Genomic DNA, 15,908 nt, shown 5'->3' on the forward strand with positions numbered 1-15,908 from the left:
CAATGTAGATCTAGTTAACATCAGGGGCCTGACGGGGGCAGTCCTCTTTCTCAGCCCTGCACCTGCAGATCCATCCCCCATATAGTGTTACATCACTGAAAACCCTGGCACAGCTCATAGACAGCCATACAATTAGAGGGGGAAAGTCTTTTAGAACACCTCACATCTTGACCCCAAATGCTCCAGACTTATAATGCTAACTAAATATAGCCAATCACATCCCTCCTCACAAGCCAGACACAGTCCCTGAAGCTGTATGGAGGTAGAATTTATCATAGATGGCCAGTCTTCAGCAAGGATGCTTGCTGCCTAACCATGGCATCCTGCAAGTTAATGAAACAAGGGCCCTAATATTGTGCAACATCAGATCAGTGAAACACAAAACTGTACACCTCTATCAGATGTTGCAGGAAGAAGAAATTGACCTAGCTTCCACAACAGAAACATGGCTGGAAGAAAATGACATGGTGTGTTTGTCCCAACTAACATCCTTTGGTTATGTGGTCCTCCACCAATCCCACACAACTGGCTATGGAGGAGGTGTGGCTATTATTCTCCACAAATCCTTTAATTTTTACAGACCTCCATTACAAACTATCACTGCCACTGACATTGTATGCTCCTTATATTAGGGACTAAGGAAATTTTAGGTATTATTTTTGTCTACTGGCCACCTAGTTCCCCAGTGGGCTCTCCAACTCAGTTTAAGGTATTGGCTATCACATATAAAGCTCTTCATGGCCTTGCTCCCTCTTATTTGTAGGGCTGCCTCTGTCCCTATACTCTACCACAGCAACTTCACTCAAGTAATAAGGCTTGCTATACCTAAAAATGGACAAAATCAACAACTGCTGATGCATGTGCTTTCTCCATTGTGGCTCCTGTTTTGTGGAATGGCCCGCCTGAGGACGTCAGGAAAGCTCCCACTCTCATGGCCTTCCACATACTATGAAAACCTGAACTATTCAAGAAGGCTGTTGTGTGCAGGTAACAGGGTTGCACAGTAGCAAATAGATCACAAACTTACTTGGATAAATGATTGGGACTGTGGTAGATACTGCTGCATATCGCTTATTTTAAGTAGGATCCTATTGTGCAATTTCTGTACCACGTAATGCGTCATGTGAATATTTATGCTATGTTTTAATTCTTTCTGGAAGTTCCAGACTTCTAAAATCCTAATACGTTTTTTACTAAATGTCCTATTTTGTTGATTGTTCTGACTCGCTACATGAGTCCTTGTGAGACAGACTATAAATAACATAAATTAATAAAAATATACCTACTCCATGTATTCCTCCAACAACCTTGTTTCCCACAACGGTTGCTAACAGTAAGTGTTACTGATGGGGGGAGATTCATTTGCACCTCAGTACCATGTTAAGCACAATGCCATGCCAGTGTACCCCTCATTGGCCCAATCCAGCAGGTCTCTTCTTATGGTCTTAAGCTCCCAAGCCTGCTGGGATCCAAACACTTGTGTCCATGTGTTTGGGGTGTCCTATTGTGTTTGCCTCTTCTGGGAGAGGTACAGGAGAACAAGTATGATGTGCCTGTAGTGGCCTTGTCACCCTCCTTGTATGTGCCCCTGGCAAGACTGAACTTGACTGAGGATGGGACTTGAATCACTGACAGCAGAGCACCCTAAACTATGTTCACTCCAGGGGCTCCTGTAAGTCATGTCACTGTGCTTCTTCCCATGGTTGCTAGAATTGTGTAGTCAGAGTCATGCTAGGGGTATCTGTTGCTTACTTGCCCTAGGATGCTGAATAGCAGAGCCAACACCACACCAATGTGCTGCTGCCCCTGGGGTTTTAGGATGAGGTTGAATACACCATAACTTAGAGAGATACGTTCCAGTACGCAAGCACTAATTCAAATAATTCCATCACTGAATAGGATAATTAAGTTGATTCTTCACATACCTGAATGTCTTTGTACTTCTCAGGAAAAGGCTGATGCAAAAATTTTCTTGCATATCATGAAAGAGACAGATCGATTTTGCACTCACCTTACTCTGCCCTCACGTTCGTCTCCTCTACGTGGCATCCTCCCGATTTCCCACTATTTGCACCAGGACTGCAGCAAACATCGTTGTTTTTCATGCAGAAAACAGAAACAGCTAAAAACCAATTTCCATTTGCTGCGCAAAAACCACAATGTTTGCTGCAGCCCCAGCGCAAATAGTTGGAAATCAGGAGGACGCCGTGCGGAGTAAGGTGAGTGCAAAATCAGGAGGACGCGAGGGCGGAGTGAGTGCAAAATTGGCCACAGAGAGTGCTATTAAAGTCCAAGGTCCCCCTCCCCACACAAATGCATGCTTTCTGCAAGGTGCTAAGCCTACTACAAGACTTTCTTTTTGTACCTATAACTGGTGAACTGTATTGCCATGAGATGTGCGTTCCCATCAATTGGACCATTAAAAGCAGCTTCACTACTAGGCTTCCATGCCCTTTCAGGATGTGATGAAACTAACTGGTTGCCTAAAACTAAACTTACTGGAAAGTGTTTGATTTCACTTATGAGAACATTGAATCTAAGCATCTGGAATTGTTACTGAGGGTTTTATAAATGCAAGATGAATTTTTATGTTCACCTAGAATTAGCATTATGATATTTGCAGAACGTTTGGGGTTAGTTTAAAAAAAAGAAGAAAAGAAGGAAAAGTACCACCAGCAGTATCTTTATACATCATCCAAGAGGATATACAATCAAACAATGTGACAATCTTGAATGCACACAATCTACCCCCCCCATTGATACTGGAGGGTTCACAGGTAATGGAATGGTTATATGAAAAATGTCATGTGATGAAATGTGATCTCAGACCTAATCAAATACCTTGTGCAAAGACCAGAAGTCCACCAACTCACAAACACTTGGCCAGCAGCAAGCCTTGTACAAAGATGTGTCAAGTGTAGTGCAGACAAGACAATTGGGACAATTGTTGTAATAGAGGGATGTTAATAAAGACAATGCAATGCGGGATGGTACAATAAACCCAATCTTATCAGAAGCTAAGGAGGGCCAGTCCCTGGGTGGTAGACCACCAAGGAAAACTTTGAAGAGCAAGGCAATGGCAAACAACCTGTGCATAATCATTTGCCTTGAAAACCCTGGGGGGCGGCAATAATTTGGCTGCGACTAATAAGAGCCCCGTGGCGCAGAGTGGTAAAGCTGCAATACTGCAGTCAGAGCCCTCTGCTCACGACCTGAGTTGGATTCCAGTGGAAGCTGGTTCAGGTAGCTGGCTCGAGGTTGACTCAGCCTGCCATCTTTCCGAGGTCAGTAAAATGAGTACCCAGCTTGCTGGGGGGAAAGTGTAATGACCAGGAAAGGCAATGGCAAACCACCCCGTAAAAATGTCTGCCGTGAAAACGTTGTGAAAGCAGCAGCATCCCAGAGTCGAAGACGACTGGTGCTTGCACAGGGGACCTTTCTTTTCCTTATGGCACCTTAGACAAACACAATGGAGATAATACTGATGGCAACTTGATGAATATTTTTTCACTCTCATGTGTCAAAGCTAATTTTCATACAATTACCAAATATCTACATTCTTTTAATTCATAAATACATCAATTACATAAAGCCCCTATCAGCCACACACCATAGATAAGTTAAAAATTCCGCTTGTGTACTTTCTCTATTATATTTTTAAATTCTAAATCTGCCCACTTGTCCCGTGTTCAAAACCAAAAATACACTCTATGCAAACATTTGGCTATAACTGCAGTAACGTTATGTAATTAAAAATTTACAGGGTAAATGCAACAGCATAAAAATAAAGTTAATACATTTTCAGTGGACAGCAGATGAATAGCGAATATAATCATTAGAACAGACAGCAGTCCTATAAAATATAGATGTCATTTATAGGTGGCTCCTAAAATGTACTGCGCAACAATAGCAGCTGTTCAGTCTATACACATTTTTTAATATTTGTTCTATATGACAGAAGTGTTACTCTACTAACCTATCTTTGGTAACCTTTTTGATTCCTTTTGTTTTATCTTTTTTTTCTCTTCAAATCTGAGTATTGCTGAAAGAACAGGTTGTCTTAATCCTTTCAGATATAAATGAAGCTCCTTAAGATCTTTCACATTTGAAACCTGTTAAAATGAACATTTCATCTATCAGACATATTGCCATATCCATTCACCAAAATTCTTCCATCATTAACATGTGATTTTGCTATAGACATTTACCAGTATTAAAACTATTCATTTAATGATGCAGTTTAAAAAGTATGTTAATCCCCCCCCCATTTCTACCCTTTTTTGAGGAATGATTTGTCTCTAAGCAGCATCAGTGTTTGCATGGATGAGTGCATACTTGTTCCAACCTCACATTTCTGTGCTCCTTGAATAAATTGCAGCTTTTAGACTAAACAACCCCTTTGCTCATCATCTGTTACATTAAGAAGCATTTCTCAATAGCTTGTTGATGACAAGGGTACCTTAGCTTTATCTAGCCAAACAAACAAGAATAGCTTTCACATAGAGCAAAAGTTTATGCTGCTCTTAGGGCATTTTAAAATTACTACGGTGGTGATTACGAGGAAGACCTCAGCCCATGAACAGCAATATTTAAGACAGCTATAGTTAAAGTGAGTTTGCTGTGCCTAATCCTTAATAAAGAGATTGCAGCTCATGGGTGTTACTGTTTCCATGACAGTTAGATTAACAACTATTAGAATCCATTACCATTAGATTAATCTCTTATTTTGAAATAAAATGGGTGTTTGCCAAATAGAACCAGCTACTAGCTACTATGTGGATATTTGCTGGAAACTCCATTTTCATTCAGATTTCTCAGCAGCTGCAAAACAGACATCTAATGTTAGAATTTCTATTAGCTGTATGAACCAAATACATTCTGGTGGCCCCTAGCTGGTTGAAAGGATTTAATAATGCTCATTTTGAAATATCCACAAAAATTTCAGATCCAATCCAGACCCAGGATGACACATGTATGGAAGCTTTTGCTGTTGTTGTTCAGTTGCACAGTCGAGTCCAACTCTTTGCAACCCCATGGACCAAGTCACGCCAGGCCCTCCTGTCTTCCATCATCCTCCGAAGTCTGCTCAAATTCATGTTAGTCACATCAGTAACACTGTCCAGCCATCTCATATTTTGCCATCCCCTTCTTTTGCCTTCTGTCTTTCCTAGCATCAGGATCTTCTCCAATGAGTGCTCCCTTCTCATTTGGTGGGCAAAGTATTTGAGCTTCAGCATCTGACCTTCCAGGGAACAGTCAGGGTCAGCACCGGCCCATGGGCGTGTGGTGCCCCAGGCAAGCTCCCTGCCTGCTGCCCCTGCTCCCACCCTCCTTCCCTTTGCCTACCCATTGCCCCACCCCGTCGAGGCTGGTCCTTACCCCCCTGCAGCCGTGGCCACAGCTGCCCTCCTTCCCCTTGCCCCCTGTTGCCCCCCCACTGAGGCTGGTCCTTGTCCTTCCACTGTGGCGGCGGCCACTGCCATCCTTCCCTTCACAGTGCTGCGCTCTGTTGCCCTTCCCGGCTTCGATATGGTCTTATCCTTTGAAGAGCCCACAAAAGGAGACTTCGCTCCCCCTCCTTCCCGGAACCGGAAGTGAGGAGGAATGAAATCTCTTCTCACGGACTCTTCAAAGGATTAGAAGCTGCGCCAGCTGCATCGAAGCCAGTAAGGAGCAGCCATGGCATGGGGGAGGGGAGGGGAGAGGAGAGGAGTGCAACGGAGTGCGGCACTGGCTTGCAGCGCTAGGAAGGGAGGGAGGGAGGGAGGGAGGCGGTGGATGGGAGAAGGGAGGCAGGTAGGCAAACTAGGCGTCTGCCATGGGCACTGGAAGGGGAGAAAGCCCAATTTGGTGCCTAGTTTGCCTAGTGGGTGAGCCGGTCCTGGTCAAGGTTGATTTCCCTTAGGACTGACTGATTTGATCTTCTTGCAGTCCAAGGGATTCTCAAGAGTCTTCTCCAGCACCACAACTCAAAAGCATCTATTCTTCTGTGCTCGGCCTTCCGTATGGTCCGACTCTCACAGCCATACATTACTACTGGGAATACCATCACTTTGACTATACAGACTTTTGCTGGCAGGGTGATGTCTCTGCTTTTTATTATACTGCCTAAGTTTGCCATAGCTGTCCTCCCAACGAGCAAACGTCTTTTAATTTCGTGGCTACAGTCACCATCTGCAGTGATCTTGGTTCCCAGGAATGTGAAGTCTGTCCCTACTTCCATGTCTTCCCCTTCTATTTGCCAAGGAGTGATGGAGTCGGATGCCAAGATCTTAGTTTTTTTGATGTTGATTTTCAAGCCTACTTTTGTGCTCTCCTCTTTCACCCTCAACAAGAGGTTCTTTAGGTCCTCTTCACTTCCTGCCATTAGAGTGGTGTCATCTGCATATTTGAGGTTGTTGATGTTTTTCCGGGCAATCTTAATTCCGGTTTCTGCTTCATCCAGGCCAGCATTCCACGTGATGTACTCTGCATATAAATTAAATAAGTAGGGTGACAATATACATCCTTGTCGGACTCCTTTTCCTATTCTAAACCAATCAGTTGTTCCATATCTGGTTCTGACCGTTGCTTCTTGACCCTTATACAGGTTTCTCAGGAGACATGTAAGGTGGTCTGGTACTCCCATCTCTTTAAGGACTTGCCACAGTTTGTTGTGATCCACACTATCAAAGGCTTTAGCATAGTCAATGAAGCAGAAATAGACGTTTTTCTGGTACTCCCGTGCTTTCTCCATAATCCAGTGAATGCTGGCAATTTGATCTCTAGTTCCTCTACCTCTCAGAAATCCAGAGAGGTTGAACTTCTGGTAGTTCCCGATCTACATACTGCTGAAGCCTAGCTTGTAGGATCTTTAATATGACCTTGCTGGCATGTGAAATGAGTGCAATGGTGCAATAGTTTGAACATTCCTTGGTATTACCCTTCTTCCCACAGTAATAGATGTAGTGATCCTCTGAGTTAAATTCACCCATTCCTGTCCATTTTAGTTCAGTTTCCCAAGATGTCAATGTTCAGTCTTGCCATCTCATTTGACCACATCCAGCTTACCTTGATTCATCAATCTTACATTCCACATTTGAATTTAGTATTCTTTGCAGCACTGGACTTTCCTTCTGACCTGAGGGACTCATCTTCCAACGCCATATCTTTTAGCCTTTTGTTACTGTCCATTGGATTTTCTTGGCAAGGGTACTGGAGTGGTTTGCCATTTCCTTCTCCAGTGGATCACATTTTGTCTGGGTTCTCAGCTGTGACCTGTCCATCTTGGGTGGCCCTGCATGGCATAGCCCGCAGTCTCACTGAACTGAGCAAGCCCTCTTGCCACATCAAGGCAGCAATGCATGAGAAAGCTACACAAATAATTTTTTAAAAAATACCACAGTAATGGAGAATTTCAACTGGTATAGTATCAAGAGAACTAGTTTGGTAAGTTTTCATTAGCTGTCATTACTTCGCAAAGCAGCAGCAGATACTGCATACACTAGAAGTGTAGAAAAGTCACAACTCAAACAGTAGGTGTTTGAGGACCCAGTGCCTATGGGTGGGTAAAAAGCCAAGCCAGACCCACATACATGTAAGGAAAAGAAAACACCTTGTTACAGTAAAAATGGCCACAATTTTATTGGTTACAGATAGACAAAGCCTTAACGTAGTGGGCCTTAACGTAGTTCCTAGCATCAGCAGACCTTCCTGCCAGACAATGAATAGATTACACAACAGCCTGCCTACTTTGGAACAACATGGGATGGCAAGATGCAGGACTCCACATGGGCAAAGGCCACTGTGTGATTCCCTTTGCTACTTGATAGTGAGGGTGCCTCAATGGACTCCAAGCTGGATATGTCCCTTGCAAGCCCTCACCACAAAATCACTTAAGGGGATCCACAAAGGTGGAAAAAATGGTCACTGAGATCGTATTTCCACAAAAATGGATCTGGACCCATGCTGATACCAGAAAGATGCAGTTGTGACAATGAGAAAAATTTTTAACATGTCATGCACTCAGCAAAATAGAACACCTGACGCACACAACCATAACACCGTGATAAAAGGAGCGATGGGTAGGGAAAGCCACAAGGACCAACTGATCCAGGTAATGCAGCAGCGACTTGTAGCATCCAAGCCAGGCAGATCAGAAGGAAAACTTCCTATCCAAGGTCTACCAGACTGAACTCTGCCCACCCTGCCTTGTCAGCCACACTTGATTGGCCAGGCTGGGAGAAGAAAAAATTGAGACCTTAGGCAGCCACAGAGGCCATCTGACCTTCACCCAACCATGCTATCAGCCATCGAAGGCTGGGAACTTCTGCATCAGCCTCCCTCTTATCCTCAAGGGCCCACAAAAAGGACATCAGGTAAATCTGGAGCACTGGCTTCCAGGTTTTAGAGCTTTTACTGAAGTTTACTTATAATTAATAGATGCTGTCCACAGGGACTCAGTCCTTGAGAGAACATGCATCTGAAACAAGGAAATTCCAAATGAGACTACGGAGAAGTCTGTTTCTGAATTTTATAGTCAAAATACGATGCCTTAAAATCAGAGCCACAGGCCACCATCACAACAAGCAGTAGCAGATGTTGCCACAACAGCTGAATCCATTTTGTGTCAGTTTAAAATATATCATTACAATTCCTAGTGATGAACAAGTATTTTCCCTTTGTTAAATTCAAACTGACACAGATTGTAGTCAAATTGCTTTAATAATATTTGTTCTTATTTTGGGATATAATTTTGATACATCAACATTTAAACTCATTCTCCTGGTTTCTCCAAACAGAATGCCAGCTAAAGTATTATTTTTTATCTACAAAAATAATAACAAAAAGCAGGCTTTTAAAATTCCATTTATACAAATGCATCTGTTAGATCAAATTTATATTTGGTCTCTTCATTTTATAAATCATTATTTCTTTTAATGGTCCTATACTGACTACAAAAGAAGCTGATGATTCACAAAAGAAGCTTAACAGAAATATGATTCACACACACACACATATATATGAGCCCCGTGGCATAGAGTGGTAAAGCTGCAGTACTGCAGTCGGAGCCCTTTGCTCACGACCTGAGTTTGATCCCAGTGAAAGCTGTTTTAGGTAGCTGGCTCCAGGTTGACTCAGCCTTCCATCCTTCCAAGGTCAGTAAAATGAGTACCCAGCTTGCTGGGGGGAAAGTGTAGATGACTAGGGAAGGCAATGGCAAACCACCCCATAAAAAAGTCTGCCGTGAAAACATTGTAAAAGCAAAGCCACCCCAGAGTCTAAAATGACTGGTGCTTGCACAGGGGACTACCTTTACCTTTATGTATGTATGTATGTATGTATATATATATATATATATATATATATATATATATATATATATATATATATATATATATATATATATATATATATATATATATAGGCTCAGGATGGCTAATAACAATTAAAAGCAACATAAAATATTAAAAAACAAAATATGCAATAAAATCATTTCCATTTTTATAGTCATTAAAAGTCCAAGATACATATTGATGTTCTAGTTATTCTGATGTTTCCGGTTTCAATTATGTTAGTTCAGTGAGATTGTTGGTGCTGTGGAATAATAGCCACCTTCCCTTAACCATTGAAGGCAAATTTGAACAGTTCAGTCTTACAGGCCCTGCAGAACTGTGGCAGGCCCCCCGCAGGGCCTTGATGTTTTGGGGGCAGGCATTACACAGAGCAGGGGCTATTACTGAGAACACCCTGGCTCTGGTGGTGGACAATCGAGCTTCTTTTGGTCTGGAGAGCTTAAGAAGATTTTTGGACCCTGAATGTAGTGATCTCTGGGGTACATATGGGGAGAGGCAGTCCCAAAGGTAGGCAGGTTGCAGGCCATATAGGGACCTATCTTTACCAGCACAATTCAGTTTCTTCATGCTACTACAGGTGATATCAGACCAGCCACATCTCAATAGCTCTTGCACTGCTTCTAGTTCTAATTGGCATTCTGCAGATGAAAAGCTCCCATGAACTATTTTGGTGTGCTTTTTGCATATGTGGTTAGATGTGAATTTCATCAAGATTCATTGGATCAAAAATGTTCTAAATAAGAGGGGACAGGTGAAAATTTCATTGTACATTTCCCTTAATGCTTTCTCTTAATGTCAAAGGTGGAGCACTTTGGTTGATTACTGGTTGTGCAGAAGGTAAGTCAGCTTGGAAGATATACACCAAGAGGCATGATCCTCCTGACAAAACAGGAAGCTGGGCTCCCTGTTTTGAAAAGTTGTTTGGGGGGAAAGAACAGGCCGTGAGGACGCATCCTAGGGAGGGAATGAACACCCTGAAAGTTCAGGAACCTTTTTTTGGTGAAAGAGGGCAAAGGTAATCTTTTCCACTGAAAAGATCTTGAGAGGTGAAGGAATTGAGCTTTGCATATGGCATCTCACAGCCCATTCTCTCTTTCACTCAGGATCCTTTTCTATGATAACAGTGTATTGAGCCCTCACCTTCATTAAAGAAAAGGGTGTTGCTTGTGTGAGGAACTGAGCTATGAGGATGGGCATCTCACAGTTTTCTCATTGTCTAGTTCCCATCATGTTATCATCTTTTCACCAGACGGGGTGTTGGGAAAGCCCAAATTGGGATACTTTTAGAAGTGAAGGATAGTGGAGCCACTTCATTGTCCAGAGGAGGGCTGCAGAACAGAATTAAATTCTGTGTGTTGAGATCAGAAATGAGTGAATATATACGCAGATTTCAATTATAAGTATCTATTAGTTTTCTGAATAGCTAATTTGTCAGAAATTTGCTCTAATAATAATACTGGCAATAAAAGTCCTGTTAAAGGTTTGATAATTTTAAAAAAATTGTAGTAGAATGGTTGCCTTTCTTGTCAGTGTCAACCTTACTGAAACAGCACTGTTGAAAACTCAGTGGAACTGCATATATCAGTGGATTTATTTCCAAGTAAATTCAGGTAAAGTAGAAAGTGCCAAGCAGAATTATAGCTGAATATCAAGAAGACAAAAGTAATGACTATTGGGGAACTTCTTTAAGGTTGATGATGAAGACACTGGAATTGTTCAAGATTTTCTGTTTCTTGATTCCACCATCAACCAAAGAGGAGACTGCAACCAAGAAATCAGAACGAGATTGAGACTGGGAAGAGCAGCCATGAAGGAGCTAGAAAAGATCCTTAAGTGACAATGAAGCACTGGTGACCAAAATCAAGACTATTCATACTACAGTATTCCCCATTACTATGTATGTGTGTGAAAGCTGGACAATGAAGAAAGCTGATAGGAAGAAAGTTGATTCAACTGAGATGTGGTGCTGGAGGAGAATTTTATGGATACTGTGGTCTGACAAATAGACAAATAGATTCTAGATCAAATCAAGGCTGAACTCTCCCTAAAAGCTAAAATGACTAAACAGAGGCTATTATACTTCAATCACATTATAAGGAGACAAGAACCACTAAAAAGACAATAATGCTAAGAAAAGTTAAAGGCAACAGCAAAAGAGAACACCCAACATGAGATGGACTGACTCAATCAAGAAAGCCACAGCCTTCAGTTTGAAAGACCTGAGCAAGGCTGTTAACAATAGGACACTGGGGAGGGCTGTTAACAATAGGACACATTCATTCATGGGGTCACTGTAAATTGGAAGAGTTATGACGACACTTAACACGCAAATATTCAGGGCTGCAAGTTACTCTTTTCCTTTTCACACTGAAAACCAACCATCATTGGTCCAGTAACTAGAACATCCACAACTCAATATTTGCAGAAGTCCCCTCTCTCCAACTATCTATCAGACTTACAAAAATAAAGTATTAAATATGGAGAACAGTATTTTCCATTTATATTCCTTACAGTTTAAATTATTTTCCTTGGATCAACAGAATGATTCTTGCTGCTATATGCAAAGTGCCGATTTCTCTACTATGGTTTCTAAATTATCGCTTAAACAGCACACTTACTTGGATCCCAGATGTAAGCTTTTCAACCTCACTATGCTGTGCAGGCTTAATGATGTGATGCATAGACCTTTTACTATCATATACTGAAGGTGTGACTTGAATGTAAATTTCCTTTTTTCCAGCTTTGATGTAACGTTTGTGTAGCAACGCTTCACACAAGGGAACCAGGCTACAAAAATAAGGACTTGAATATTTTACTTCAAGATGGTAGCAATGAAACACTATTTGGTAATCTCATTAAGTGATAGAGCAGAAAAACACATCACACTTCAATTTACAAGATGCTTTATGAAATGTATAATTATTCTCACATTACTAGGATTATAGTATTTTAGTGTCTTCCCACTATAGGTCATTATTTCATTCTACTGCATGTAAGTTATATTTATACATATAAACAATATATCTGCATTTAATATTGAAGGGGGATTGGCTTAGCAGAAATATTTCAGCAAAGCTTGGAGAAATGCAAAAGAATAACTACTGGAAAGCAAGAACAGGTTGAGAAAACCCCAGGGATCAATCTCAGCTTTATATTTAATATAACCCCCCAGAACAGACTATCTACCCTGTTTACTGAGGGAGGATGCATGTGTCAATGGCCCTCACTGGAAGAATAAAAGGTTGTTGCACACAGGCAGATCCCTGCACCTAGTCTGTCACCTGCTACTCAGATGTCCAGTCCAGGAACCTGCATGAGCAGCTTGTGCCAGTTGGGGAAGGGAAGGAAGTACACGAGTTCAGTGAATAAGATAGGGAAGGAAGTTGCAGCAGAATTACATTTATGGATGCTGTGTGACTTTGAAGAAGGAAAGGGGAGCACACCTTCACATCAGCTCTAAAAAAAGATCTCAATTTTGTGCTTTTGTACTATGGATGAACGTATCTTAAACATAAACTTTATAAAAATAAAGCAAGTTCCAGAACAATTTGAAGGTGAATCTTATACATCATCATCATCATTATTATTATTATTATTAAAATTATTGGGGGTGGCTCAGTGGTAGAACATCTACTTGGCATGCAGAAGGATGCAGGTTCAGTCCCTGACATCTCCAGCTAACTGGATCAGGTGGTAGGTGATGCAAAAAGAGCTGCTGCCAGTTAGAGTAGACAATAGCAACCTTGATGGATGAACATTCTGTTTCAGTAAAAGGCAGGTTCATGTGCTCATCAGTTTGGGAGGGACAGTGGCTCAGTGGTAGAGCATCTGCTTGGGAAGCAGAAGGTCCCAGGTTCAATCCCTGGCATCTCCAAAAAAGGGTCCAGGCAAATAGGTGTGAAAAACCTCAACTTGAGACCCTGGAGAGCCACTGCCAGTCTGAGAAGACAATACTGACTTTGATGGACCAAGGGTCTGATTCAGTATAAGGCAGCTTCATATGTTCATATATGTACATGATGGCAAAATGTGGGATATAGATTTCATAAAATAAAATAAAAGAGTTTGAAAGTGCTCAAAGTTTACGTCAGCCTACAATTCTCATGAAGGTAGTTTCAGGTGAGAACTATGTTGGACCACAGCTAGGGTGGCCATAATGTCTGAAGGTCAGCCAGGGACACCTTTGGGGGGGGGGAAGGCAGGGGTGCACGCGCGCTTCGCGGGCGCGCCGCCGGAAACAGGAAGTGACGTCACTTCCGGTGACGGCGTGCCGCCGCCGGAAACAGGAAGTGACGTCACTTCCTGTGACATCATTTCCCCCATGCCACCTGCCGGAAACAGGAAGTGACATCACTTCCTGTGACATCATTTCCCCCACACCACCTGCTGGAAACAGGAAGTGACATCACTTTTTGTGACATCATTTCCCCCAAATGACATCGTTTCCCCCAAATGCCACTGCCGGAAACAGGAAGTGACTTCACAGCACTTCCTGTGACGTCCCCAAAAATCCCCCAAATATCACCGCCGGAAACACCAAGATTATTTATAGAGAGGGAAAGGGGGAAGTAAAGTTAAATGAAACTCTTTTTTTACTTTTTTCAAAGTGAGAAGACTAGAAAGAACGGGTTCCATGCTGAGAAGCCAGTCAGATTCCAGTGAGACTGTGCTGCATAATGCAGCCTATTTATTTTGTCCTGTTTGCTCTGTTGGCTCTATCTGCGCCACCTTCATCACTTTCGGGGTGTGGATCCCCCAGTGGGGTGGTCTCCCGACTCCCTCCACCGGCTGTTTCTGATAGCCCTGCGCCCCCTCTTTCATTTGATATGTGTCCCGTGCGGGTGCCACCCTCCCGCCGGGAGATGCCGCAAAATGAGCCCCCTTGAGGCTTATGGTGGCAGGGCACGGGGGAAGCGAGCTAGACTGCTGTTCTTTTGAGGGGTTATAGAGTGTTTCGAGCCCGTCCCTGTGGCATCGGTCCCATCGTTGTGGGACCCAGGGGGCCGGCGCAGCGGCACGCCGAAGCAGCCTGTCACTAATAACACAGGTCGAGATGCAGGACAGGAACCCGGAAGTGACCGACAGGCTGCTTCAGTGTGCTGCTGCGCCGGCACCCTGGGCCCCACAATGATGGAAGGAAGGAGGGAGGGAGGGGAGGAAGGGAGGAGGGAGGGAGAGAAGGAGGGAAGGAAGGAAGAAAGGAAGGAAGGAGGGAGGGAGGGAAGGAAGGAAGGAGGGAGGAAGGAAGGAGGGAGGGAAGGAAGGAAGGGAGGAGGGAGGGAGAGAGGGAAGGAAGGGAGGAGAGAGGGAAGGAAAGAGGGAGGGAGAGAGGAAGGAGGGAGGGAAGGAAGGGAGGAGGGAGGGAGGGAGGGAAGGAAGAAAGGAAGGCCGCCCTTTACCGCCAGCCGCCCCCCTCGCTTTCAGCCCCCTCCCTGCTTACTTTCATCCAGGGCGGGTGGCGGCCTCTCCTCCGGGCGGCTGGTGCTGCTGGCGGAGCTGGCGGCGGCTGCGGAGGCCGGGGAGGGCCTCCGCTGGTCTCTGGAGGGCCTCCAGGGACCAGCGCCGGCCTCTCCGCGGCCTCCGCTGCTCGCTGGAGGCCCTCCAGAGTCTCTGGAGGGCCTCCAGGGACCAACGGAGGCCGCGGAGAGGCCTCCGCTGGTCGGCGCTGGTCTCTGGAGGGCCTCCAGGGACCAGTGCCGGCCTCTCCGTGGCCTCCGCTGCTCGCTGGAGGCCCTCCAGAGTCTCTGGAGGGCCTCTAGGGACCAGCGGAGAGGCTTCCGCTGGTCGGCGCTGGTCTCTGGAGGGCCTCCAGGGACCAGCGCCGGCCTCTCCTCCGGGCGGCTGGTGCTGCTGGCGGAGCTGGCGGCGGCTGCGGAGGCCGGGGAGGGCCTCCGCTGGTCTCTGGAGGGCCTCCAGGGACCAGCGCCGGCCTCTCCGCGGCCTCCGCTGCTCGCTGGAGGCCCTCCAGAGTCTCTGGAGGGCCTCAAGGGACCAACGGAGGCCGCGGAGAGGCCTCCGCTGGTCGGCGCTGGTCTCTGGACGGCCTCCAGGGACCAGTGCCGGCCTCTCCGTGGCCTCCGCTGCTCGCTGGAGGCCCTCCAGAGTCTCTAGAGGGCCTCTAGGGACCAGCGGAGGCCGCGGAGAGGCTTCCGCTGGTCGGCGCTGGTCTCTGGAGGGCCTCCAGGGACCAGCGCCGGCCTCTCCACGGCCTCCGCTGCTCGCTGGAGGCCCTCCAGAGACTCTGGAGGGCCTCCAAGGACCAGCGGAGGCCGCGGAGAGGCTTCCGCTGGTCGGCGCTGGTCTCTGGAGGGCCTCCAGGGACCAGCGCCGGCCTCTCCGCGGCCTCCGCTGCTCTCTGGAGGGCCTCCAGGGACCAGCGGAGGCCGCGGAGAGGCTTCCGCTGGTCGGCGCTGGTCTCTGGAGGGCCTCCAAGGACCAGCGCCGGCCTCTCTGCGGCCTCTCCGCGGCCTCCGCTGCTCACTGGAGGCCCTCCAGAGTCTCTGGAGGGCCTCTAGGGTCCAGCGGAGGCCACGGAGAGGCTTCCGCTGGTCGGCGCTGGTCTCTGGAGGGCCT

At 45.3% G+C, this 15,908-nt stretch overlaps 1 protein-coding gene across 1 annotated transcript in view; it reads right to left on the reverse strand.

Moving 5' to 3' along the window:
- LRRIQ3 (leucine rich repeats and IQ motif containing 3) overlaps positions 1 to 15,908 on the reverse strand; it is a 68,384-nt gene that overhangs the window by 25,581 nt on the left and 26,895 nt on the right. The window contains exons 4-5 of the mRNA XM_060232022.1: positions 11,954 to 12,122; positions 3,977 to 4,112 (exon numbers count right to left, since the gene is read on the reverse strand). Coding sequence (XP_060088005.1) covers positions 3,977 to 4,112; positions 11,954 to 12,122 — 305 coding nt within the window. The remainder of the gene's footprint in view (positions 1 to 3,976; positions 4,113 to 11,953; positions 12,123 to 15,908) is intronic.

Source organism: Heteronotia binoei, chromosome 2, assembly GCF_032191835.1.
Source record: "Heteronotia binoei isolate CCM8104 ecotype False Entrance Well chromosome 2, APGP_CSIRO_Hbin_v1, whole genome shotgun sequence".
In the NCBI taxonomy this organism is placed as follows: domain Eukaryota; kingdom Metazoa; phylum Chordata; class Lepidosauria; order Squamata; family Gekkonidae; genus Heteronotia; species Heteronotia binoei.